Source organism: Erythrolamprus reginae, chromosome 5 (assembly GCF_031021105.1).
Source record: "Erythrolamprus reginae isolate rEryReg1 chromosome 5, rEryReg1.hap1, whole genome shotgun sequence".
Lineage (NCBI taxonomy): Eukaryota > Metazoa > Chordata > Lepidosauria > Squamata > Dipsadidae > Erythrolamprus > Erythrolamprus reginae.
The window spans coordinates 36,393,171-36,420,371 of record NC_091954.1 but is presented as its reverse complement, the minus strand read 5'-3'; the positions used below and the strand labels follow the sequence as shown (position 1 = coordinate 36,420,371).

The 27,201-nt window shown below is 40.3% G+C and overlaps 1 protein-coding gene across 1 annotated transcript; it reads right to left on the bottom strand.

The window, feature by feature from the left end:
* Positions 1–118: 118 nt before the first annotated feature.
* On the bottom strand, positions 119–26,970 carry LOC139167672 (protein FRA10AC1). The gene is made up of 14 exons (XM_070752407.1): positions 26,743–26,970; positions 20,997–21,073; positions 19,491–19,577; positions 18,337–18,382; positions 17,261–17,337; positions 16,415–16,498; positions 14,313–14,397; positions 9,996–10,041; positions 8,411–8,524; positions 6,831–6,873; positions 3,355–3,482; positions 2,780–2,818; positions 1,558–1,642; positions 119–234 (listed from the first exon to the last, which is right to left on the bottom strand). The coding sequence occupies exons 1-14, from the start codon at positions 26,776–26,778 to the stop codon at positions 192–194; spliced, it is 990 nt and encodes a 329-aa protein (XP_070608508.1). The 5' UTR covers positions 26,779–26,970; the 3' UTR covers positions 119–191.
* Positions 26,971–27,201: the final 231 nt, after the last annotated feature.

Genomic DNA, 27,201 nt, shown 5'->3' with positions numbered 1-27,201 from the left:
TTTAAACTAATACTTATGGTTCAAGGTGAATGAGACACAGGATATTTCCTGTTTCCTATTCAAGTAAAACATATACAGTTAAAAAAACATATTTTTTAAAAAAGTATTGTGAACAAAATATGAAAACCTGCTTTTTATTTACAGATTTTGAGAGGTATGGAGAAACAAATTTCAGATTTGGAGATTTCATTTTAGAGAAACAAGTCTTGAAAGTATTCATCAAATTCTTCTTCCCTATAAAATAAAGGAAATACATATCATGAGTTAGAACAAGAATATAGCGGTTTTTATTTATAAATGCAGGGAATATTTTACAGCAAAAGTTCCACATTTTACAGATATACCACCAAGGGTATGCTGACAGTTTTTATCTGACTAGACAACTCAAGCTTTGGGGATTTCTCATTAGGTCAAAGTATATTCACTGCAAACTATCCTTTCTATTTCTAGTAAGGTAGGCCTACTAAGTAAGAAGTAAGTAAATATATCCTTGAGCAAAAGTAATCTCTGCTCTGGAGTTTAAATAGCAAGAAAGAATTTTAACAGAGACTTTTGTTCTTTTGAGTTGTGGAGAACAAAATAAAGGAATCCTAACACAGATCGAACTGAGAATAATAAACTAACCCATCCAATCTTCCAGATACAATGAATAACTATGCAGAGTGGCTATGAGGCTCGGCTTTATTTGTATATTCTCAAGCTAATCTTATCATCTTAGACAGTTCTAATTTTAAAGAAAAATGTTATTGCTTTTAGAATAATGACAGAAAAAGCAAAAAATCTCAAAGATAAAAATATATGTGTTATCAAAGTAAAGAAAACGCATAGGGTTTTTTAGATGAAAGAATGCAACAAAAGAAAAGAGGGTATTATAGATCAGTTTAGCTATAAATAGTTACAATTCTACATGTACTCTAATTATCTAAAGGAATTATTTAGATGCATACATATTTCTCTCGTATTTTTACTTCTCAAAGATTAGATAGATAGATAGATAGATAGATAGATAGATAGATAGATAGATAGATAGATAGATAGATAGATACAGATACACAGACACACACAGAGTATATATACAGTATCTACATACTGGTATTTTATGTCTGTGTGTCTGTATTTATAAAAATAAAAAACAATACTTTTTCTTCTTACCGTATTTTTCAGAGTATAAGACACACCATCCTCCCCGCCCCCCAAAAAAGAATATCTGGGTGCATCTTATACTCCAAATGCCGCCACACCCAGTCTTTCAAATGGAGATTTCAAAGTCTGAAAAAATCCTCTGAAATGGACCTTCAGAAAAAAGCCTCTCAGACGGAGGTTTCAGAGGCAGGGGAAAAAGCTCACAGCCAATGAAGCCACTGCTATAATTCACTTCTGGGAACAGCTGATTGGGGCTATTCTGGGAAGCCGATCCACCCATTAATCAGTTTTTTTCTTATTTTCCTCCCCCAGAATTAAGGTGTGCCTTATACTCTGGTGCGTCTTATAGTCTGAAAAATGCGGCAATTAAAATACTTTTTCTGTTTAGATAAACTTTTAAGGAAGGTCGCAGACCTTGTTTTTTCTTCTGCATCCTGTAGTGGACCCCTCCAGAAATCTGCCTCAGATGGACCATCTTCCTGATCATCATCATCTGAGTCTGTTAAACAAGATAACAATGTTTAAAATAAGATGATTTTAAGAGCATTTTCACATTTTTAGCTAGATTTTTTTAACACATTTTTTAAAGCATAAAAATAAAATGGGGAATAATGCACCATAATTTAATTAAGCAGATGTCTCTGATCACTAACCATTGGAGTTATCCTTATTTAGCTATGACAAATCAGGAACATAAAAAAACATGTTCATAGATACAGCCTTTTTTTGGTCCTATATTAAGAAGGGTTTTGTGTAGTAGTGAAAGACATAGGTACTAAACACAGACCACGAATCCCTCCTCTAGCGTAAAGCCAGTTGGACCAGTCACATCCTCTCAATCTCAGGAAGGAGATAATGGCAAACCACTCAGGGGTGGGTTACACTTACCTTCGCCACTGGTTCACATCATGACGTTTTTGCGTGCGTCCCTTTGTGCAATTCTGCTTTTGTTCATGCTCATTAGCTATAATCAGCCCGAAACACAGCTGAGGAGCTGATCAGCTGTGCTTCAGGTGAAGGAATAAAGCTAAGTATAAAAACAAGGGCAGGCAGGAGGGCCCTTATCCAAGCAGCAGCAGAGGAAAAAACTTCCAAACAGTAAAAGAAAATCGCAAAAAAAACACAAAAATGATGGCAGCGCTCACGGACTGACACTGAGCAAACCGGATCCGTGACGCCATCATGATATCACCAGCGGGTCACTACCGCTTCAGGCAATCCAGTCTGGACTGGAAGGAACCCACCCCTGAAACCATTTCTGTATGTGTTGCCAAGAAAACTGCAGGGACTCACCATATAGCCACTAGGAAGTTGGGCTAGCTTGAAGGCACCCACATACAGACCAACAAATATATATTTGTGTCCTCGTCTCCAAATAATGTATAACCTCATTTCCATTTCAGGTGTTTGTTATATAGCAAAAAGGGAGCTGCATTTTAAGGTATTGAAGCTGAAACCTTGATGAATTTCTTTGGGTTTCAGAAATCCAAATCCTAATTAGAATCTTTAGCAATACATTTCTTCCTTTTCTGATGTTTTTCTCCAGATCCTTTTTTTCCTGGTTCACATATTTTGATGATTCTACAAGTTTCTTTACTCAACAGAAATGATTTCCTACAATTTTTTGAATACTAACCTTCATCAGTTTTGTCCGATTCTTCCAATGATGCTCGACCTAAAAAAAAATCATTTCGGAAATAATTAGTTTACCTTTGCCATCAAATGCACCTCAATTAATAATAACAATGGAATCCAGAGTTTCAGTCATAAATCATTCTGGTCATAAGTTGAGGTACCACATCAGTGGATTTGATTTTACAACTGTTTCTATGATGGTCAAAAAGCAAGTCATCATGGTTGTTAAGCAAACACGCAGTTGTTAAACAAATCCAGCATATCCAATGATTTTTTTAAAAACTTGTAAATGTGAACTGGTTTCCAAGGGCTTGAAATGAGATCATGTGCTGGGGGAGGGGGGGCAGCAGTCATAACTCTTAGGTTGGGTGGTAAGTAGCTCTTTTGAGGTCAATCATAACTGCGAATGCCCACTAAGCAATCAGCTGTAAGTCAAAGATTACCTGTGTTGTCTGTATATTTAAATTGTAACCTCACAGAGTCAGATATCCCCATTTTATAAAATGTAAAATGTACCTGTAATTTAGTTAAAGGCGAGCTTAAAGGTAACCCTTCATGCTGAAATTTTCTTTTTACCTTCATGGGTCTTTTTTTTCTTTGCCTTGTGTCTGTGAGGTGAAGATGTCCTTGATTTTTTACCCTTTGCAATTTTGGAGCTTTGTTCTGTGTTGTCTTGCTTCTTTCCTGGTTTGACCTCCGTTTTCCTTTATAAGAAGAAATAAATAACATCCAGCTTCAAAAATTTATAAACATGGGTTAGAACTATATCCGTTTTAACCTTCTCTAGATGATCATTTAAATATAAACTTTTAAACTGCCCACATTTTGTTTCTAGCCTGCACAAAACTAGACTAAGGAATGTACTTTTCTCTCCTTGTATTACAGATAAATGTGACCCAATCTTTCTGCTTTCAAAAAGTATCTGATCTCAATTGAACTGATATGTGCTGTGTTGATTCTAAAGGAGAATTTACTGACTTTTAACCTCAAAAATGTCTGGAAATGTTAGCACTTAAAAGTTTTTTGGGTAGGAAACAGGGTCCTGGTATCTATCAATCTGATGCCATGTTGAAAACCACAAAGACAAATGCTGGGAGTGGGTGGGTGGGTGGTTGCAGGAGAGGGGGAGGTCTCTATACCATAAAATTCTATTTTTTTAAAAAAAGGTATTGTCTCTATACAATTAGAGATTATACACATACAGGAAAACTTGTGCACTTGTATATTTCTATTTCATGAGCAAGTAACTGCTACCTACACACAGTTTCTCTGACAAATTGGCATTAAAGATACTAGTTTGCTTCTTAGAACATGGATGAATGAAATTTAATGGTGTCACCAATCAAGTAATAAGCCAATAGCAATAACGGCTCTGCTTATCTTTAAGGTAAATTCTATACTAGTTTCCCTTAAATTATCTCGCAATGATAGGTCGGTTGGCAATAGAAAGCAAGATGTGGTGGAAAGTGTGCCAGAGTCACAGAAGGAAAAAGCTTAGGGGGCCAAGAGACAAAGAAGCTTGGAGTGTCTGGGAGACAGAAAGAGGGCAGAAGAATCCCGCTAGCAGTTTGCGGAGTATATCTAGTCGTTAGGCACAAAGGTTCTTTAGACTGGCATGATTTCTGTAGACGAGCAACAATGAAGAAACTATTCTGAAGTACGGTAACTCTTTGTGTTGTTCTTGGTCCTTCGACATAGGCTTAGCTAATGTGGCGTTTTACAACTGTGATGGTGAAGCTTGTAGGTTGGTTTCAAAACATTTTGTTACCAGGCTAAGTAACATCTTCAGGGGAGGTTTACGAGATGCCACTGTTCTTCTGTTTATAAGGGCTGGGTGAGTGGGTCAAGGGAGAGTCTTATGATGGGTCTTGTGATGAATCATCAGTAGGCGTCTTGTGACGCATCTTGTGATAGGGAGGTTACATCAGGTCAGGGACCTTGGGAGGTGAACTGCCTCTCTCTTCCCATCTTGGGTCTCTTGGGTAGTAATTTAGCCCTGCGCCTCTGGAAGGAAAAAGCTGCGTCTTCCATACCTGAGCAATGTGGCCGATTTTTACACAACATTGGCAACTGTGTTGTGGAACTGGCATGCTGCCCCCTGCAACTGTAACATGTTGCTGACCCCAACCTTCTCACTTTGCTTCTTTGCTCTGCCCTGAATACCTCTTCTTCCTCTTTGTCCTGGTAGCTCCGCATCCCAATGAGTTTCATGAACTTCAGAAATTGGTTTGTTAGGGACCTGCACTTTTGGCGGAGCGTATCGTCAGCCTATTCCAACCCTCAGCGACCCAGGCCTCCTCTACTGCTGCCTTCAGAGTCAGGTTGGCTTTAGATAGGAGCTTCTTTTGCAGATTAATGTTCTCATAGCCCACGAACGAGCTGGCCCAGTAGTGGATCATCTAGATCGTGGAATTGGCAGTGAGTTGCCGCTCACTTTAAACTGTTTCATATTCATTGATGCTTTCCTCTTCTTATTGTAGTCTTTCCCCGAATTTATATCGGCTGACCACCTTCAAGGATGCAGGATCATGCCTTTGGAATCGGTGTCTTAATGTGTCCCATGATACTGCATCAACAGCATCAGGTTTAGCTAAAGCTATAGCAATCTCAAAAACATTAACCCCACAATGGCTCAGAAACATCGCTCTCTTTCGGTTGTTGGATAGAGTCTACAAGTCATTAGCTTCCAAGAAACAGCGGAACCGTGTCACGTAGTTTTCCCAAGTTCCATTCACTGGGTTGAATGGAGTTGGTGGTGGAAGGACAACGTGGCTTCTTGCTATTGCAGTCTTCGTTCCTTTGTTCCGATTTGAATTTGGCACCTCGTGGGCTGACGCTTCCTTCCAGCCGTGCTGGATTATTTTGTAGAATCCCACCTTTGTCGCCAGATGTTGAGTTCCAACATTGACTAAGCAGGAGGCAGGTTGAGTGACTTCAGTTCTTTATTGGTTACGGTGAGCAAACATCAGCAAAACCCCTAGGTATGGTTGTGGTTTAAATAGAGAGCCCTGGCTGGGAAAGACCAATCAGCATTTACCTCTTCTGTTCCAACAGTGAAAACTTCCTAGCTAATATGCGTATCTCAAGACACAACATCGGGTGGGGGGGGGAGGTGCGTGGGTTGCTAGAGGGCCAAGTCTGTCTCTGATTGGCTGGGAAGTTGATTTGGAGGGGTTTGTAGCCTGGTTGTAGGTCAATGTGTCTGTTGATAGAATGTGGGGTTCCAGGCTTTGATGAACTCATCATGGCAGGTGGTTTTATAACTATTAAAGTACACTTCTTTTACTCATATTAGCTAGGATTATTAAAATAGTAATCAAACATATCTGGAAATAAAATTTCAATAGTAAATGGTAATAGTAATAATAAAAAAGGCCAGGCTGCTAGGAACTGTTAATATTCATGATGCCAATTATGTCATCCTACGTTCTTGTAAAGGACAAGACGCACATGAAGGCCAAGATCAGTTAAAAAATTGATAGATGTGATTTCACATTGTTTTATATATATATATATAAAAATAACATCGAGATCTAAAAACCAAAGGTTAAAGATTATGGCATAAATCAGCAGTGGTGGTCCCAAGGGTTATTGATATACTGGGTGTCCTACCAAAAAGCTTGGATGGCAATTAGAAAATCTGGGCATTGACAGAATTTATGGTTGTCAATTACAAAAGGCCATGCTATTTTATATACAGTATTTCATTATATACTGCACTGATATAATACAACATACACAATGCGTATGAAGGCCAACACGAATTAAAGAACTGGCAGCTGCAATTTCACATTTTTGTGTACATAATAATAGATGCCTTGGGTGCAATCCCAAAATATCTGGACAACCATTTGTAAACATCAGCACTGATAAAATCACTATTAGTCAATTGCAAAAGGCAGCTTTACTTTCAACCTGAAACAATTCTTTTAATACCATCAAACAACAACATCCCAGATCCCTGAAAACTGACATCAAAATGCCAAATCTAGTCTAAACATCTGGCTGACTGTGTGACAAACCATAATAATATTCATTGAAAGGTGCATTACCTGTGATGAAAATTTAATTTGAAAGAGCACTCTGGACAGAGTCCTTTAAAAAAAAGAATAACATATTTTATTTGTATGTACACACAGAAACACACACATAGATTGGAAACTGCCTACAAATTGGAGGGATACCAATAAGTGTCATTAAATGCATAAGTAATTAAAAATTAACATGATTTTGAGAGCCTGTCCAGTATAGTAGTTAACAGCACTGGCATAGAAAGCAGGAAACCGAGTTTTAGTCCTGCTGACTGACACTGGGCCAGTCTCTCTCATTCCGCCCTAGGAAGCAATCAAGGCCAAACCACTTCCACTAAGCTGGTCAAGAAAACTGCACTGGCTTGTCCAGGGTGTTATCAAGAATCAACCCCGACTTATCAGAGATAAGGTGGCTCACTAGGTTATGATGCTGGCCTGACAATCAATAGGCTCACGTTCAAGACCCAGTTTCTGCCTCATGGTTGAGATGAGCTCCCAGCACACGCTCCAGCTCCTGTTGACCCAGCAGTTTGAAAGTGGGCAACTGTAAGCAGAGGGCAATTGTGAGTAGATAGATGGATACCACTTTGGTGAGCAATTTAGTGGGGTCACCAAAGGAGCCCAACTGCGTTACTCGCGATATCACCATTCAATCCTTTAAAACCCGGAAGCACTTTGATGCTCTCGATACGAATGTAGTAGTAACTCTGACTTGAAGGCACATATACACACATCTAAATGTTATTTTTATACTTCAGGATTGCCATATATAAAATTCAGGGTGTCCAGGGGAAAAGTATTTTGAAATTCCCTGATATTTCCCTGACATTTCTCTGTAACTTGCGATGTAGTTAAGGCGCAGTCATAGATGACATCATACCAAATGGCTAAGCCATGGAGAAATATCGGTAGCTGAGGAAGGAAGTTGTTGCCATAGTCATGCTCATTTTTTCTTGACTCTGCCAGGCAGCGCAATCCTTTTTTTCCCCATTAATTTCCCCTGACTTTTAAACATTTTAATAGTTTGTTTTCCCCCCCTGATTTATTCCATTTTTTTTTCACGAATTGCCTGATAATTCCCTGATATTTCCTGAACTGCTGATTTCCCTCATAATTCCGATTTCCCTGTTTTCCAGGTTTGCTGGACACCCTGAAAATTTCACTTTGCATTTCTTTGGGCTAACTAAATAACTCAAATTGAAATAAACAATGCAAATCTATATAAAATAAAAATATTCCCTAAAGCTAATTTATAACATGGAATCAAGAGTCTTGCGTCACCTTTGGTCAGAATGGTTGTGTATCTACTCGGACTGTGTGATGGCTGAAAGTCAGCCAGCTAATTAACCTTCCTGATATTCTTCATTCTCAAACTCTTCCACAGATAAGGCAAAAGTAGCGGTTTGAGCCACAGCAAATGATGCACCAGAAATAAACTGTCAATCTATCATGGATTAAAAATGGACCTAACTGTACTTTCTTTTGGATATGTTGTAGTTAAATTTCCCATCACCTATATTTTAAAAATTCCTAAAGTTATTTTTCCGCATATTTAATATCCATCAAAAAGGAGATAAATATTGACTGTATGACAGACTTACTTAATTTAACAAGAGCATTTTTCTTTTGCCCATGTTCAACATAACCAAAATTCACCTCCCAGCTCTTTAAGCCTTCTTTTTCTTCACAATGTTTGCTTCCACAAGAAAATTGCCCTGGAGAGAAATTGATCAGAACATTAAATCACCAAGATCGTAAGAATTTGTACATGATAGAGTCTTTACAAATAAATAACTTGCTCAGGTGCCCAATTTAAGGGTATTATATTTAAGGATATTATTTGAGGATATTATATTTATTAAATGCTACAAAGTATTAATAATGGAGAAAAAACTAACATTAATACACTCATATGCATACACTTTAATCTGATCTCTCTGGCATTTTGCATAGATGGGAAAGAAAAAAGAATTAGAAATAAAAAGCATTATATTATTTACAGTTAGTTATAAAAAAAATGGGGATCAGCCTGCCTCACAGGTATTTCTGGATAGCTTCTGGCCAGTGATGGGCTACCAAACTTTTAACTACCACACTGTGGGCATGGCTTATGCATTTTGTTTCAACATCTTTCAGTGCAAATTGGGTGCTCTGGGGTGGAGCTCCAAATTTTGCTACCGGAACTGCGTTCCTGAACATTCCCATAGGAGCCCATCACTGTTTCCGGCACTATAAATAAGAATACATTGTCAATTCATTTAACTTTTTCACTTTAACACATTTTTAACTGTTGTTCCATGATTGTTGGAATTCCTGTGAGATGGGATATTTTATACAAAACAAATCTTGTCTGAAGCATTCTTAAATTCTCCATAAGTATTTGCTTAAAGAAACATAACTGGCAAATCAGAAGTTCAGAAAAATGGACTTCCAGTTTGCCCGTTGTGCTGGTTTTCACACTTCGGAATCTTCAGGGAAGCTTCCTGAACACACACACACACGAGGGTAGGGGTGTATATATATCTTCATATCCATACGCGCACACATACAGAAAAAGAAACTCCAATAATACATTCATCTCTGCATCTCATAACAATCTTGCATGCTTATGCCTCTTAGTGGTAAACTATATTATTGCTCTATAGCAGTGTTTCCCAACCTTGGCAACTTGAAGATATTTGGACTTCAATTCCTAGAATTCCCCAGCCAGCAAATGCTGGCTGGGGAATTCTGGGAGTTGAAGTCCAGATATCTTCAAGTTGCCAAGGTTGGGAAACACTGCTCTATAGCAATGATATTTGATGACTATAATAATCTTAGCAAGTCTTTAACATCACAATTTACAAAACAGTAGGAACAAATTATTATAGGACTAAATTATGGTATATTAGAAGACTACTGTACAATTAAATAAGCTCTGAGGCCTGTAAGCAACGCTATAACTGGTAAACTAGAAATAGGTTTTTGTAACTCTGCGAAGATGCTACATCAACACCTGATGTTAGGAAGGGCCAACAAACATAAGATGAAACCCACTTTTACCTGCAGTTCTTCAGCCTTCAAAGCATCAGATTTGGGAAGCCTGAAGAGGCTGCAGTGATAGGTGAGAAAAAGCTACTGCATAACAGAATTCTGCTCATCTAAATTAGACTCCAAGGCTCAATAAGGAACAAGAAGAAAACTTGCCTTTTCCTGACACAACTTCTTGCTCGTGTCGCCATCTAAATCCAAACTGTTGGAAAGATTTTACAAATACAGAGTTAGTATTTTGCTTTTACAAATTCAGCAAGCGCACGGAAATGTGATTCATTGAAGAAAAACGCAGCCTAGACAACTATTTTATTTAATTTGTAAGCAATAAACAGCACTGCTCAGTTATGAAAATGAATGTCACATGATTCCATAGGTTGATTTAGGAATGATTTATGTGGAATAAAAAATGAATATAACACAATTGTGCTTTATAGTAAGCTTTTAAAAAGTTGTTCATGTCTTTTATTAGGCTTTTTAAAAAATCAGCTGAATTTTGGATAGTCAATATAAAAAATCAGTATGAAGGAACTAGGTGACTGTGCGAGTTCTATGACAGCCAGTATTTCAAGGAACAGTCGTAAGTACTACTGTTCAGTGCCACTGTAATTTTAAATGGTCACTGAATGAGCACCATCAACTGAGGACTACCTGTATATTGACTTAGATTCAACAGGGTGGCCATTCAGCTATACTGTATTTCCTTTTAATCATCCATCACACTGGAATGGTTTTCCGAAAACGATCAGCTGCTAAGAAGCATTGTAACCATTAAAATTCATAGCCAGCACTATATCTGTTTTCATCTGTGCAAAAGGCTAATTTTGAGTATATTGATTTCAAGAGGATGAAAGAGAGGAATGCAGTCATGTCATTCGCCTCTCTGGTTTTGTACTTAAGAAATGTGCTGGATCAAACTAATGCTATATTTCAATGCATCTTGCCCATTATTTGCTAATCTCTCTGAATCTTCACTGCTGCAGACCATCTGTGAGTGACAACTACGGCATTGTGACTTTTCTTAAGGACAACCAGGGCCGCCGATAGACGGGTATTACTGGGAGCCCCGTACTGGGCCCGGTGAAATTGACCAATTAGAGGGCCCGCAGTCAGCAGCTCCTTGCACATGTGCAGACTGTCACCTCAGAAAAGAAAAAGAGCAGGCCCTTTTGCGCATGTGCAAGGAGCTGCAAATTTGGCGCCAGAAGGCCAGGGCCCCTAATTATGTTCAAAAAGTTGTGAGAAGAGGAAGCTGAGCTTCCTTCTTAGCAACTGCAGCGCCCCGCCCGGCTGGAGTTTCCCTGGCGGCTGCAGCAGGTGAGCTTTGGGGCTGGTGGGAGGGTAGCGGCAGCGGGAGGGCGGCGCGCAGCGGGCGGGTGATGGCAGCGGCAGCGACAGCCGCAGCGGGTAGTAAGCCCCTCTCCCCCCTCTCTCTTTCTCTCAGCCGCGCGCCCTTTTCCATGGGCGCGCAGTCCCCATCCCCCTGCCAGCCCGCGGGGGGACGGGGGCGGGGAGGCGCCGGCAGCAGAAGGGAAGGGAGCTGCGGCCGCCCCTGCCTCCCCACGGTGCCTCTGGCCCCCTCGGCCTTTCCGCGCTGCCCACCGCCCGCCCGATCTGCCCCCTCTGCTCCTCCGCCACCTCCTGCCTTTCAGCGCAGCTCCTCCCGCACCCGGAACGCCCGCCCTGCCCGCCTCACCTTTGCCGAGAGCACTTTCGTCCATGGCTCTCAGCAAGGGGGTTGCAGGAGAGACGGGGCAGGTGTTCTCTCAGCGGAGGCCAGCGAAGGTGATATTCAATGTCGGGGGCGCGCGGGCAGTTGCGCGCGCTCCCTATCTCCCTGCTAGCCCACTCGGAATATTCAAAATAAGAAAAACCTTCGCCGGCAAAGGCTTTTCTTATTTTGAATATTCCGAGTAGGCTAGCAGGGAGATAGGGAGCGCGCGCAACCGCCCGCGCGCCCCCGACATTGAATATCACCTTCGCCGACCTCCGCTGAGAGAACACCTGCCCCGTCTCTCCTGCAACCCCCTTGCTGAGAGCCCGGGACAAAAGTGCTCTCGGCAAAGGTGAGACAGGCAGGGCATGCGCGCGTCACCGCTGAGAAGAACGGAGAGAGAACGAGAGTGAGTGAGAGCAACAGACAGCACGATAGAGAGAAAGTGAGAAAGAGAGAGTGAGAGAAAGGGGGGGAGAGAAAGAGATAGCAAGAGAGAGAGAACAAGAGAGAGAAAGAGCGTGAGAAAGAAAACAGAGAAAGAGTGAGAGAGAGAGAAAGCAAAAGAGACAGAAAGAAAACAAGAGAGAGAAAGTGAGAAGAAGAGAGAGAAAGAGGGGGAGAGAGAGAAAGGGAGAGAGAAAGAGAGGGAGAGGGAGAAAGAGAGAGGGAGAGGGGGGAGAGATAGCAAGAGAGGGAGAGAGAGAAAGAGAGAGGGAAAGGGGGGAGAGGGGGGGAGAGAAAGAGAGAGAAGAGGGGGGAGAGATAGCAAGAGAGGGAGAGAGAGAAAGAGAGAGGGAAAGGGGGGAGAGGGGGGAGAGAAAGAGAGAGGGAAAGGAGGAGAGATAGCAAAAGAGGGAGAGAGAGAAAGAGAGAGGGAAAGGGGGAGAGAGGGGGGAGAGAAAGAGAGAGGGAGAGAGAGAGAGGAGATAAAGGAAGAGGAGAGAGAGAGAAAGGAAGAGAAAGAAAGAGAAAGAAAGAAAGAGGGATAGAAAGAGAGAGAGTGAGAGATGCTCAGTGAGCCTTTCTTTGAAGTTGCTTTTCTTTCTTTCTTTTTCTCTCTTGCTCTTTTGCTCTTTCATTCTTTTTTCTTTCTCTTGCTTTCTTTCTTTCTCTTGCTTTCTCTCCTTCCTTCCCTCCTTCCATTTCTTTCATTCCCCCTCTCTATTTTTATTTCTCTTTCATTTTCTTTCTTTCTCTTTCTTGCTTTCTTTCTTGCTCTTTTTCTTTCTCTCTTTTACCTTCCCTTCCTCTATTTCTTCTTTTCTTTCTCCTTCCTACCTTCTTCCCTCCCTCCCTCCCTTCAGTCCTTCCTCTCTTACTCTCCCCTTTCATAAGTTTCCTTGCTTCCTTCCTCTGTTCCTGTCCCTTCCCCCTTTCTTTCTTTCTTTCTTTCTTTCTTTCTTTCTTTCTTTCTTTCCTTCCTTTCCTCCCTCCATTTCTTGCTTTCCTTTTCCTTCCTCCCTTCTTTCCTCCCTCATTCCCTTCTTTCACTCCTTCCTCTCTTACTCTCCCCTTTCACACCTTTCCTTGCTTACTTTGCACCCTTCTTCTGTTCCTGTCCCTTCCCTCTTTCCTTCCTTCCTTCCCACCCTCCGTCCATTCATTCACCCATTCCTCTCTTGATCGCCCCTTTTACCATTCCTTCCTTCCTTACTTCCTCCCTCCCTCCCTCCCTCCCTCCTTCCTTCATAGCTTGCCCTCGCCTTTCTTCCCTTCTTTCCAGATGGGAGTGCCCCCTCAAGACACCCGCCTGACTGCTGGTACCCTGCTTTTTCTCTCCCCTCGTCCTTTCCAGCTCCTCGCGTTTGCTGGCTGGGGAATTCTGGGAGTTGAAGTCCAGATATCTTCAAGTTGCCAAGGTTGGGAAACACTGGCCTATGGGACCGCCTTGCTTGGCGTGAAGCGGGAAATGATCCCCGGGGGATGGAGTGGCTTGGCGACTTAAAATAGTTTTAAAATGGCCGGGGGGGGGGGGGCAGACACTTAGGCTGTATGGGGCCCCAAAATTCCTGATGGTGGCCCTGAGGACAACCACAAGGAATCTGTGGAACCACTTTTGGAAACAGCGTTTTCTGCCACATGGTTTGCTCCATAGATGTTCATCCAAATAAAGCATCAGTCTGCCACTTCCAAGCATAGTACCTACTCATTAACATAGTAGCTGCCTCAAACATTTGCTATGGTTCTGCAACAGCCATTGGAAACAAATAGATCAACATTGCTTTGTTACCTAAACAAAATCTCTAAAAGCAAGGTATACGTTAAGTGTCCTCAAATATGTGACTTTCATGCACTGGCCATAAACAATAATGGTTTTGTAAAACAACCCTCTATATCAGGGATGGCGAACCTTTTTTGGCTCAGGTGCCAAAAGGGAACACGCACATACATACACCCATAATACAATGCCTTCCCATGCTGTCCCAGCCCCCCCCCCCCACACTTCCGCACAGGCCTCACTGAAGCCTCTGGACTTCTGGTAGGCCCACTGGGCTGCTTTTTGCTCGGCCCAGGGTTCCAAAAAGCCTCCTAAAGCCTGGGGAGAATGAAAAACAGCCAAACAGAAAGCTAAAAATGAGCTGGTGTAGCTGACATAGGACAACGCCTCTCATGTCATCGGATATGGCTCTGCCTGCCACCTGTGTCACACATGCCATAAATTTGCCATCACTGCTCTATACTGTCCTATTCCCTGAAATAATTTGTTAAAGAACTAAAATTATCTTCAAAACTTTTGGCCGGAACCTAAAAATTACCTTGTTCTCTTTGTAGTTTCTCAGATCTGCTATACAGTATTCTTTGAATAATTTATCATAGTATTTCTTGCTCAGCCTCTTCTCCCTGAAAGATAGAATTAATGATTGAACAGAAGAAAAAATACAAACGGACAAAAAGAGGAAAGGTATTCTGCTTTTAACAATGGGTAGATAGAAACACCAAGTTTAGATTGCCATTATTAGTTGCAACATAATTTTTTTAAAATGGTTGGCATTTATTGTTCAAGTAGCTTGCTATTACCTTACTTTTATCATGAGCATGCTTTGCTACAGAGTGCATTACCGTATTTTTCGGACTATAAGACACACCCTTTTCCCCCCTAAGAGGATGGAAATGTTGGTGCATCTTATACACAAAATGCAGCCATTTTTGACTTCCGAAAAGCCCTGTTCCCATGTCCCAAAATGATGTTTTGGAGGCCTGTAGAGTGCTCCTAGGGGCTAGGGGAAGGCTGAAATTCACCCGGCCCGGGGGTTGTGGATGCTTGGTGTAGTGGTTAAAGTATTATTAGGCTAATGACTGGGAGACTCTGAGTTTCAGTGTTTCCTGTCCTAGGGATGAAGGCAGCTGAGTGACCCTGGGACCGGCCACTTTCTCTGTCTTAAGGACCGGGAAATGGTAAAGCCCTTCTACAACCTTGCCAAGAAAACTGCAGCAGCTTATCCAGTAAAACCAAATCAAAGGCACCAAACAAATAAGTAAATAAAAAATATTTGGTAAAGGAGACTTAAGAATTAAAATGTGAGTGTGAGGCCACATCCACATATGCTGCCATCCCATTCAGGCCACCCTAAATCTTGCTGATCCCATAATGCTTTTTCCGCCCATATACCTGGAATGAGTCTGTGCTATACTGCTATACATAGTTTTAACAGGCAACATCCTAAGAGCAGTGACTTCTGTTTCCATCAGCAAAACTCCAGTCCCATTACGGGTTTGAGACCTTTTCTATTTTTTATTTATTATTAGAGTTGGAAGGCAGTCTAGTCCAACCCCCCGCCCAAGCAGGGGTCCCTACACCATTTCAGACAAATGTCCGTCCAATCTCCTCTGGAAAGTCTCAAATGTTGACTTCTCACAATCTTCGCATGCAAGCTGTTCCACTGGTTGATCGCTCTTACTAGCAGGAAATTTCTCCTTATTTACAGGTTGAACAGCTTTCATCCATTACTCCTTGTCTGGCCTTCTGGTGCTTTGGACAACAGTCTGACCCCCTCCTCCCTGTGGCAGCCCCTCAAGTATTGGAACACTGCTATCATTTCTCCCCTGGATCTTCTCTTTGCCAGACTGTCCAGTTCCTCGTACATGTCCAGCTCTTCGTACATTTTAGTTTCCATAATTTAGTTAGGAGAATCTGTAAAATATCCTATGAACAAAGGGTGATGAGAAGAGACAAGAAGCAAAGGCTTTCTCTGTGGAAGCAGCAGTACTGGGAAGGGAATGCCTGCCAGTCAGGCCACAGAAGCTCAGTTAGCATCCTTTCAATTGCATATCTTAGCCTGGAATGAAATTAATCAATTTTAAGGCCAGTTTACCAACCCATTTAAAATAAAAAGGTATCTGCAGAAAGCGGGAACACTGATCTGCCTTTAGGCTGGTCTACAACCATAATAAGATTTGAGTTGATCTGATCTGATCTGCCTTACATCCAAAAGCAGACTGAGAAGGTGAGCAAAGAGGTCAGGGATTAGTCTGAAGGAAGTAATCCCAAAGGAAGTTGGGAGAACTAACTGGCATCAATCATTTCAGCCAACACACAGAAATTTCACTTCAGACTGCTTCCCCAATGCACATCTGTGAGGCCTACATCACCAGCACAGGGCATATGAGTTAGGACATAAGGAAACACACACCACTTCTACATGATCCACATCTTCACTACACTTGATCTTAGCCAAAAGGCTGGAAAGCGATGGCCACGTCTTAAGCCACCTTTGGGCTTTCATGGGATACTGAGATACAGGGGGAGACAAGCAGACATGTGCTTGGGAAGGGGTCAATGGGCTGTCCTTGGGCCAGACCAAAGAAGATGCACGGATAGGTTTGCCCTGTCAGAGAAATAAAGAATAGCTCAAGTTACCAGTTCATATCAACTTCATCCTCTTCTCTCCAAAGGAACCTGTGGTTCTCTCTTATAACATCAAGGTCAGTCTTATCGTTTTCTCTGTTAAAAAGGAAAAAAAATCATTTGGGGCTAATCATCAAAAGAGCTGTTTTTAATTAAAACCAGTAATAAAACATGTTCATTCTTTTTGGCAGGTTCTTTAGCACATACATTTCCCCCGCTAAAAGGAGTTCTTTATCAAAAAAAACCCAACCCATATCCCTGAGACTTCCCCACACTGCATCAAACTGCTTCTCGGATTCTCTCTAGATTCAGAAAAAATGACAAGGCAACTGTGCTCAGATTCTTTTATAACCTAGCAATGTTGATTTTAGTAAATATGTTTGTGCATTGATGCTACCCACCACATTTCAATTAGATAATACACTTGAAGTGTGCTTTTTTAATTCAAAACACAGGATCCAATTCAATAGTCTATTTATATATACCAGTAGCTTTCTATTTTTAGTTCCGAATTACACAATTTGCATAATTAAAAGAGTATGATAGGATGCTCTGCTAAAATTAGTTTAAGCATTACTACCTCTTATAGAAACTATGATCTCCAGATAGGAAAAGTGTGCATTTATTTACATAGGAATTTACTGTACTTTTTATCATCAACCTATTCAGCATTAACAGGATAAGTAAAATATAATAAGGAAGAAGTCTTTAATTATCCAAAAATTACTCATGCATAATTTAATCTTATAAATATTTACACATGCCAAATAAATTTTTATTCTATTTGTCTTCGATTATTAATGATTTCAGCCTTTCTATCTTTTAGAAATAAAGTTCTATAAATAAGATGGTACTTACCCTGAACGTCTGAAGTCTTCTTTCTTACCACCGTAGTATAAAATGTAATCATTTACAAATTTTTTATGTCTTGCATACTAACAGAATTAAGAAAATTAATAATGTTTCTTTTTAATGATTGCCGAGTAACAATGTCATCTTGAATCAATTCATAAAAACTAACCCCAAAACAATCTATTATACAAGATGTAAGAGTGGAAGTGATGATGATTATTAATCTTAATAATAATAATACATTACACACAGTTATTACAACAACAACCTCTATCAAAACTGAAGGATACCTGCAGTAGTTGTGAGACCTGGAAAAACCCCACTATTTTAAAGGGTTGCTGACGGGTGCTGTATTTACATTGAGTGTCTTGAATAATTTATTCTAAATCAAAATTGAAACACTGCAGAATTACATAAATGTGAATTTTATAGTGCTGCAATTGTTATACATTTGAATGCATACACGGAGATACAAAGACATTAATCATAGCTCATACAGTGTAAGTATTACTGTTAGCTTCAAAAATGGAGAAACCAAAGTTACAATTCTTTGCCTTCATTTAATTGCTCATCTTAATTGAAAACACAGCCTTATGACAGAAGCTATGCTGGTTGGAGAATTCTGGGAGTTGAAGTCCACAAGTCTTAAAGTTGCCAAGTTTGGAGATTCCTGCTAAGATATATAATTAAATAAATGTATCTGTGTATAGGCGAGTAGCAAAGAGAAGACAGTTTTCTCCTTATTAAATTACATTTTCATATTTTGAAGTTTTGAAGTCACAGCTATGAAAATGCATCCTGTTAATCTTCAAGACTGATCTTTGATAATTTTTTAATGTAATTTTCGTGTCCAGCAGTTCAATTTATTTAGTATTTCCTTTCATTTAAAAAGAAATACCAACTTAACCGGATATCCTGTTTTTCCCCACAAAATTCGCACAAAATCAAGATAACCAGAAATTGTTCATGCTTGAACTCTGCCTTAAGAAATATAATTTAAAACATTCTTAAAGAAAACCACAAAGACAAAAATAAAACCGTACGCAAAAAGAAAAAAAGTCCTTGAGAGTGTTAAAGGATACAGCATCCATTGCTATTAAATGGAACCTTCTATTTCTGGCTTCTTCCCTAGAAAAAAGAAAATGTTATTCCAGTCATTTAGATTAGTGGTGAAATCAATTTTTTTAAAATACTGGTTCTGTGGTTGTGGCTTGGTGAGCATGGTATAGCTTGGGGGCGAGGCTTGGGGTGTATGGCAGGGGAAGGATACTGCAAAATCCCCATTCCTGGGGGAAAGATATTATAAAATCTCCATTCCCATCCCACTCTGGGGCCAGCCACAGTTGGTATTTGTCAGTTCTCCGAACTACTCAAAATATCCGCTACTGGTTCTCTAGTCTAGAACAGTGTTTTTCAACCAGTGTGCCGCGGCACACTAGTGTGCCGTGGAACATGGTCAGGTGTGCCGCAAGAGGAGAGAGAGAAAGAGAGAGAGAAAGAGAAAGAAAGCAAGAGAGAGAGAGAGAAAGAATGCAAGAGAGAGAGAAAGGGTGAATGAGAGAGAAAGAAACAAGAGAAAGAAACAAGAGAAAGAAAGAGAGAGAGAGAGAGAGATAAAGAAAGCAGGAGAGAGAGAGAAAGCAAGGGAGAAGGGGGGAGAGAGAAAGAGAGAGAAAGAAAGCAAGAGAAAAAGAGAGAAAGAAAGCAAGAGAGAAAGAGAGAGAAAGAGAGAAAGAAAGCAAGGGAGAGAGTTTGTGTGTGAGAGAGAAAGAAAGTAAGAGAGAGGGAAAGAGAGAAAGAAAGAAAGAGAGAGAAGGAGAGGGAGAAAGAGAAATGTAAGAAAAAAAGGGGAGAAAAAAAGAGAACTGAGAAAATGATTGAGGCAGAGAATGAGAGGAAAGAGAGAGAAACAAAAGGGAGAAGTGACTCTTGATTTAAAGCATATGATAAAAAGCACCCAAAGAATAAGAGAGAAAAAACCCCCAGCTGTTTTTGGAAATGGTTCAAGAGTGTGTATACACACACACAGGGGGGGGGGGGCAATATGTATAATATGTACTGTCTTAGAGTGTCATTTTGGTTGGTGGTATGCCCCAGGATTTTGTAAATGTAAAAAATGTGCCGCAGCTCAAAAAAGGTTGAAAATCACTGCTCTAGAACCTGTTAGAACTTGCTGGATATTCCCCGATTTGGATGCTTAATGCGATTCTGATAGTTACATAATGTGACGAAGTACCTGTCCCACTCATCCATTGCCACCTGTCTGTGGGCCACCTTGTCTTGCTTCTCCTTCTGGAAGGGCTTTTTGAGAATTGCATCTTCGCTGGCAGGGAGAACGAAGAAGAAAAAAGGAAGCAGTTCTTAGATATTGCATTTACCATAATTTTAAAAATCTCTCTTTTGAAAACCACGCACTTATAGTGGTTGTAAAATACTCGGATAATAACTAGAATCAACAATGGTAACTAGAATCATAGCTTCCTTGGAACACATGTTCAAATGCCGGGGTTCACATACTTACAAAGATCAAAATTGTTTAGCATCTGTTTTTTTCCCCCTGGCACTCTGTGAAAGCAAAAACTGGACTTTTAAAAATCACATAGGAAGACTATTGATACCCCCCCCCCTTTTTTTTTACATGACACTCTAGGAGGCTGCAGCTGAGATAAATGTGACCAAGTCAGACTGCAATCATCTCAACAGTTGTGCGATGGCTGATCGTAAATCACTTTTTTTAGCATTGTTGTTCACTTTTGTAACTAAATGAACTGTCATAACTTGAGGATCATCTGACACAGTAGGGCAGTGTTTCCCAACTTTGGCAACTTGAAGTCCAAATATCTTCAAGTTGCCAAAGTTGGGAAACACTGCAGTAGGGGATCACTAGCCAGCCTTTGGTGGGACTCTGCATCTTCTGAGCTGAAGCTCAGAACTGTGGGTAGTCCTTGACATACAACAGTTCATTTTAGTGTCCGTTCAAAGTGGCACTGAATGTGGCACAATGGCACTGAAAAAAGTGACTTATGATCACTGTTCACACTTTATGACTGTGGCAGCATCCCCACGGCAACACGATTTACATTCGGATGCTTGACAACCAGTTCATATTTATGACCTTTGTAGTGTCCTGGGGGTTATATGATCCCCTTTCACAACATTCTGACCAGCAAAGTCAATGGGGGAACCAGATTCACTTAACAACCATGTTACTTGTTTAACAAGTGCAATCATTCACTTAACAACTTGGCAAAACTCACTTAACAAATATCCCACTTAAGCCATGTAAAGTCTGGGCTCAATTGTGATAATAAGTCAAGGATACCTATACAAAGCTTGGGGTGGCAAATAGCCATTAAATCAAAGATCTTCAAACTCGGCAACTTTAAGACTTGTGGACTTCAATTCCCAGAATTCTCCAGCCAGCATATTTCAATCCTGGGAATTGAAGTCCACAAGTCTTAAAGTTAGAAACATAGAAATATAGAAGATTGATAGCAGAAAAAGACCTCATGGTCTATCTAGTCTGCCCTTATACTATTTCCTGTATTTAATCTTAGGATTGATATATGTTTATCCCAGGCACTGAAGTTGTCAAGTTTGAAGACTTCTGCACTAAATGGATGCCACAGTATATTTTTCCTGTCATTTCAAGACAAGGTACTCTGCTTACACTTAAGTTTTTAAAAAGAATTCTGCTACATGTGCACATACAAATTAGAATGCTACCAGAGCAATATGTTACCTATTTTTCTGCTGGCAAGATTTCTCCACTGTTTCATCATCGCTAAAATCAGAGTCATACTCTCCATGGCGAAATATCTGAAGGGAAAAAAACCATACGGCATGGATTCTGGTAAATTTATGGATTATGAGACATTGGCTTCAAAGGGCAATTTCCAGACTGAAATAACCAGAAACATATTTTGCAGGGAAAAACATGAAATGACAAAAAATAAAAATAAATTGGCTATTGGCTTCATAAACAAAGACTTGGTCAGAGCAAAGGGAAACAGCAGCAGATTTTTCTCTAACCCTCTTGTCCGATATGCAAAAATCCATTTTCTGCAATCATAAACTTCAACGTATAAAATAGCAAAGAAGAAAGAACAACTTTACAGCAGGAGAGGATAGGAATCTCTGTCTGCATGTATAGGCAGCTCTCAAATTACTACAGTTCATTTAGTGACCCATTCTAAGTTACAACAGCACTGAAAAAAAGGGACATGACCATTTTTCACACTAAAGGCCATTGCCACATCCCCGTGATCACATGATCTAAATTCGGGCGCTTGGCAAATTGACTCATATTTATGATTCAATTCAATTCAATTTATTAGATTTGTATGCCGCCCCTCTCCGAAGACTCGGGGTGGCTCACAACAATAATAAAAACAATATTCCAGTGAAAACAAATCTAATACTGTATTAAAAAGCACATAAAACCCTATCATATTTTAAAAAGCAAACAACATATACATGATGCTTCCAGAATCCCAGTGTCATGTTTTATGACTGTTTGGAAAGTAAAGTCAACAGAGAAGCCAAGTTCATTGAAAAACCAGGTTACTAATTAAACAACTGAAGTGATTCTCTTAACAACAAAAAAGGTTGTAAAATGGGGTTTTCAAATTCACGTAACAACTTTCTCACTTAGAATAGAACAGAACAGAACAGAATTCTTTATTGGCCAAGTATGATTGCACACACAAGGAATTTGTCTTGGTGCACATGCTTTCAGTGTACATAAAAGAAAAAGATACATTTGTCAAGAATCATGTGGTACAACACTTAATGATTGTCATAGGGGTCAAATAAGCAACGGGGAAACAATCAATATTAATAAAAATCTTAAGAATACAAGCAACAGGTTACAGTTATAAGTGGGAGGAAATGGGTTATAGGAATGATGAGAAAAAACTAGTAGTAACAGTAGTGCTGTCAGCTGCTACACTCAGAATTTAAGAAAAATAAAACTCAAGAGTCCATTTTAGGTTCCAAAAGTGAATTTATCAAAAATCAGAACTGAAAGCAAACAAGGTGAAAGCAAAGACTGAGGAAAAAGGCACGATACATGCGTATATAAAAATCCCTTTTGACCCCCCCCCTCTTGGAGATTAACCAACCCCTATTGTCCATAACCGTCAGGTGGGCGCATCTTCAGACCATGTCACATTTATGGAATGCAACTTCTAACGTCTCATCCTGGTCACCTGGTTTCTAGGAAAACGAAACTTATCCCACTTCACAGGGCCTCCTGCACTCTTCCCCTCCTCCCAATGACCAAAAATCCTCCCTGCTTCTCATGGCAACATAGTAGAAATGCACAATCATAGCGAAAGTTGACAAGTGCAGATTTAGTAAAAAGTCTGACAGTGTTGAGGGAATTATTTGTTTAGCAGAGTGATGGTGTTTGGTGAAAAAACTGCTTGCGTCTTGGTGTGCAGTGCTCTGCAGTGACATTTTGAGGGTAGGAGTTGAAACAGTTTGTGTCCAGGATGGAAGGCAGGTTGGCAGCAATTGTTTTTTCTGCAATTCTGATTATCCTCTGAAGTCTGTGTCGGTCTTGATGGGTTGCAGAACGAAACCAAACAGTTATAGAGGTGCAGATGACAGACTCAATAATGGAGCAACATAAATCTTGGTCTCTATTGTGGTCGTAAATTGAGGACTGCCTGTACTTCTCTCTCTTCAGGGAGATCATATAACCCTTCAGAGCCAAATGAGAGGAGGGCTTATAGAGTAGACTGAGGTGAGGAATTATGGAAAATTTACCATCTGTGGACTTCAATTCCCAGAATTCCTGGCTCAGGAATTCTAGGAGTTGAAGTCCACAGGCCCTAAATTTGCCATGATTGCCCACTCTTGAAGTAGACTAACAAAGGGTTATTCGTTTTTCTACTTCTCTTTCCTCTTCTTTTCCACATCATGGGGGTAGGGGAAAAAACCTGGGACCACAGCAATGGCTGCAGGTTTCTACAATGAAGCCTCCCACTTCAAACAATACTCATCAATCCTCTTCAACCCTTGACTTCTGAACAAACTTACGATCAAACAAATCTTATGACTTAGGAGCAAACAATCCTTGATTTATGATCAAAAGGGAATCTATTCATTATGGGTATTATGTCATGATGGTCTTAAAGCAAGTCATCACATGATCGATTCCCATTTTGTGAATTTTTCAGCAATTGTTAAGGGAATCCCCACTGTCATTATGTGAATCTGCAGTCGTTAAATGAATTCATTATTCACTATGGGCATTTTTGTTGAAAACCAGAAGTAAATGCTGGGGGGGGGGGTTTGGGGGGGGTTGTAAATTGTGATCACATGACATTGCAAATGGCCATAAATCCAGGCCGGTTGATGAGCATTCAAAATGGATCATGGAGTGGGGGTAGCCAGTGGAAATTTGGAACTGGATCGTAAGTACTGTGGTGATTTCAAATGGTCATTAAGTGACTGGGCACAAGTCAAGGGCATGCTATAAAACAACTTTCAAGGCAGTCACTCTTAGCAGCCACTATGAAAAGCCAATAATTTCTCACATTTTTGCCCAGGACAAATTGCATGTCCAAATGTATTCTGTGTATTGGGAACAATTTTAAAAGTCCACCCATGACTTCTTCAGGTCATATTAGTTGTGTGACTGTTATTCAGCAAAAAACTCTAATAAAAAGTATAATTGACAAAATTATACTTTAGCCTTATTTAGCAAAGTACAAAAAAGACCATCCCATGCTATGCATCAGACAACAAGGCACCAAAAGGCAGGATTCTAAAATTTATTTCCAATTTTCTCTTTCACCCAAGTGGTTACAATTCTTCTTTAGCAAGGCACATAACCAGGCAGAAAATATGGGATTTATTAAATGGGGTGTTTTTAAGGATAGGTTTTAAGGATAGATTACATAATATCTGTTTAGCTTCCAACTTCAGTTTTGTTTATGAGGAAAGGCGCTTCCTTCCACCAATTTCATTTTCTATCATTCAACTTTCAAGAGCTATTTCAAAAATGCCGTACATTCCTTAATTTTTCCCAACTCATTTGGCAGATTTCTGGGAGAAAATGGTATTTCTAATCACTAACGTTTACAACTGATTGTAGAAAACCATCTTAGTTATTCCACGCTGATGTGGTTTGAATACAAGGATGATACAACAGCAACTGGAATTGGCAACCAATTTTTAACGGAGGTTTGGGAACCTTGACAATTAATAAAGAACATGGAAGAGTCCTCGGAGAGGGGCGGCATACAAATCTAAATAATAAATAGATAGATAGATAGATAGATAGATAGATAGATAGATAGATAGATAGATAGATAGATAGATAGATAGATAAATAAATAAATAAGAGCAATTGAATGTTTTCTATTCTCTGATTAAAAAATTGTCTTCCTCTTGCAATTTACTTTAGAACAGGTTTTTCAACCAACAATGGCAAACTATCAAAGTGATACTCTATCTGAAACACTTATGATATGGGATAGATTTATGATGGGGACAAACACATTTACTAGCTATAAACGTTATCTAATGGGTCATTATCACCATGCATACAACAGATTGCAAAGATGCACAAAAATAGACAGTTTCTTCAGCCTTTCAAATTATGCACACAAGTTATTTCTTATCTTTCTTATCTGCCTATGAATTCAAAATCAGACAAAAGAGTTATCTACAGTTAAAAATGACATTAAAAACTATAATTACTTTTTTGATTAGACTGAATTGTTGGATGGTGAGCAATCTATTAACTTTTTTAAAAAATTGACATAAAGGAAAATAAAAGTAAAATGATAATACATGGAAGTAAATAAAAGTAAAATGATAATACTCTTTGGGAGGAAAAGCTATATAAGCAAATAATAATGACCTCCCCAAAATAGACCACATACTTGATTACCAATAACTTTCAATTGCTAACTGGTGTGCTAGCTGATGCAGCCTAATAGCATCTATGTCGGTGTTCCAAGTAATGCACCCATAGAAAGCAGAACTTCGACAACAGTCTTCAGTGAAAAACAAAGTCCAGTTATCTTTTGAAAAAAGCACCTTTTTGGAACTATGGGAGTAAAGTTCTCACATTCAGCCTTCAGATTCAAGAAATGCAAATACAGATAGTCCTGGATTTACAATAGTTCATTTGAGTGACCGCTTAAAGATACAGGACTGAAAAAAGTGACCTATGACCATTTTTCACACTTAACGACCATTGCAGCATTCCCCCAAGGTCATGCGATAAAAATTCAGACCCTTGGCAACTGACTCATTTTTATGGTGATTGCAGTCATGTGGTCGTCTTTTGCAACCTTCCGACAAACAAAGTCAATGGGGAAGCCAGATTCACTCAACCATCTGTGTTACTAACAACCCCTGCAATGATTCACTTAACAACTTTGCCCAAAAAATGGAGCAAAACTCACTTAACCAATGTCTCGCTTAGCAACAGACATTTTGCAATCCAACAAGACCGATTTCAGAGGATAATCAGAACTGCAGAAAAATCAATTACTGCCAACCTGCCTTCCATTGAGGACCTGCATACTTCACGAGTGAAAAAGAGGGCCGTGAAAATATTTACAGACCCCTCGCATCCTGGACATAATTTGTTTCAACTCCTACCTTCAAAACGTTGCTATAGAGCACCACACTCCAAGACAACTAGACACAAGAACAGGTTTTCCCCCCCCTAAACATCATCACAATGCTAAACAAATAATTCCCTTACCACTGCCAAACTATTCACCAAGACTGCATTACTATTAGTTTTTCTCATCGTTCCTATCACCCATCTCCTCCCACTTATGACTGTACGACTGTAACTTGTTGCTTGGATCCTTACGATTTAAATTAATATTGATTTGACACCTATGACAATCATTAAGTGTTGTATCTCATGATTCGTGACAAATGTATATATTATTTTATGGACACTGAGAGCATATGCACCAAAGACAAATTCCTAGTGTGTCCAATCACACTTGGCCAATAAAGAATTCTACTCTCTTCTCTTCTATTTCTAATATTAGAATTCTATTCTATTCTATTCCAATTCCTGTCCTAGCCCGTCGTATCCTGTCCTTTATTTGTTTATTTATTTTTATTTATATTTGTCTATATTTTATTTTCTATTCCAATTCCAGTCCTGTCCTGTCCTAATCCGTCCTGTCCTGTCCCGTCCCATCCCGTCCTATCCCAATTCCTAACCTAGTCTATTCTATTTCCTGTCCTGTCCTATTCTATACTTTTATTTTGGGCTCAAGTGTGGTTGTAAGTCGAGGACTACCTGCACTATCCCCGCAATTCACCGTCCGCCTATAACCCAATTTTTAAATTCGAGCGAATATTCTGAAAACGCATCCAGCTATGATGCCAGGGAAGGTTTTCCCTGCCGGAACACCCAGCGCAGCGCCGCCCCGGAGTGAAATCTCTAGCTGCACCTGCTGCTCTCTCTCTCCCTACTAAGTAAGAGGGCCGCTACTTACAGCCCTGGGGGGCAGCTTCCTCTCGGGGGCCTCCATATCACTTCCCGATCAGTCCACTTTCCCCGGCTCGGCCTCGTCCGCGACTTGGCCGGTGCGCTAGGGGCTCCTCCGCGGCGGCGTCCCTCAGCGAGAAAGATTCGGTCGGAAACCGCGGCGTGAAAGAAAGGAGCCGGTCAGCGAAGCGGCCGCTTCCCTCGCTGATTCTTCAGCCCGGCGGCTCCCGGGTCGGGGTGGGTGGGGGGGGAGAGGCGAACGGACCTTCTTGTGCTCTCTTAACTGGGAGAAAACGGGAAGAAGAGGCGGGGGGAGCATTGCAGAGCCCCTCTTTTGCGGGTCCCGAAAAACCGAGCGTGATGGTCGATCTCTTACGTTCTCTTAATTGGTTTGGAGAAAGGGATCCAGCTTCATAAAATGGGACGAGAGAGAGAGGCTTTTTGATCGCGTGTGATCTGGAAATGA

Coding starts and splice junctions, on each gene's coding strand:
- LOC139167672 (XM_070752407.1), bottom strand. CDS start 26,778: ATGGAGGCCCCCGAGAGGAAGCTGCCCCCCAGGGCT. Junction 10,042..14,312: donor GAAACTACAAAGAGAACAAG/GTAATTTTTAGG, acceptor TCTTTCCAACAG/TTTGGATTTAGATGGCGACA. Junction 2,819..3,354: donor GAAAAAAAAGACCCATGAAG/GTAAAAAGAAAA, acceptor ATTTTTTTTTAG/GTCGAGCATCATTGGAAGAA.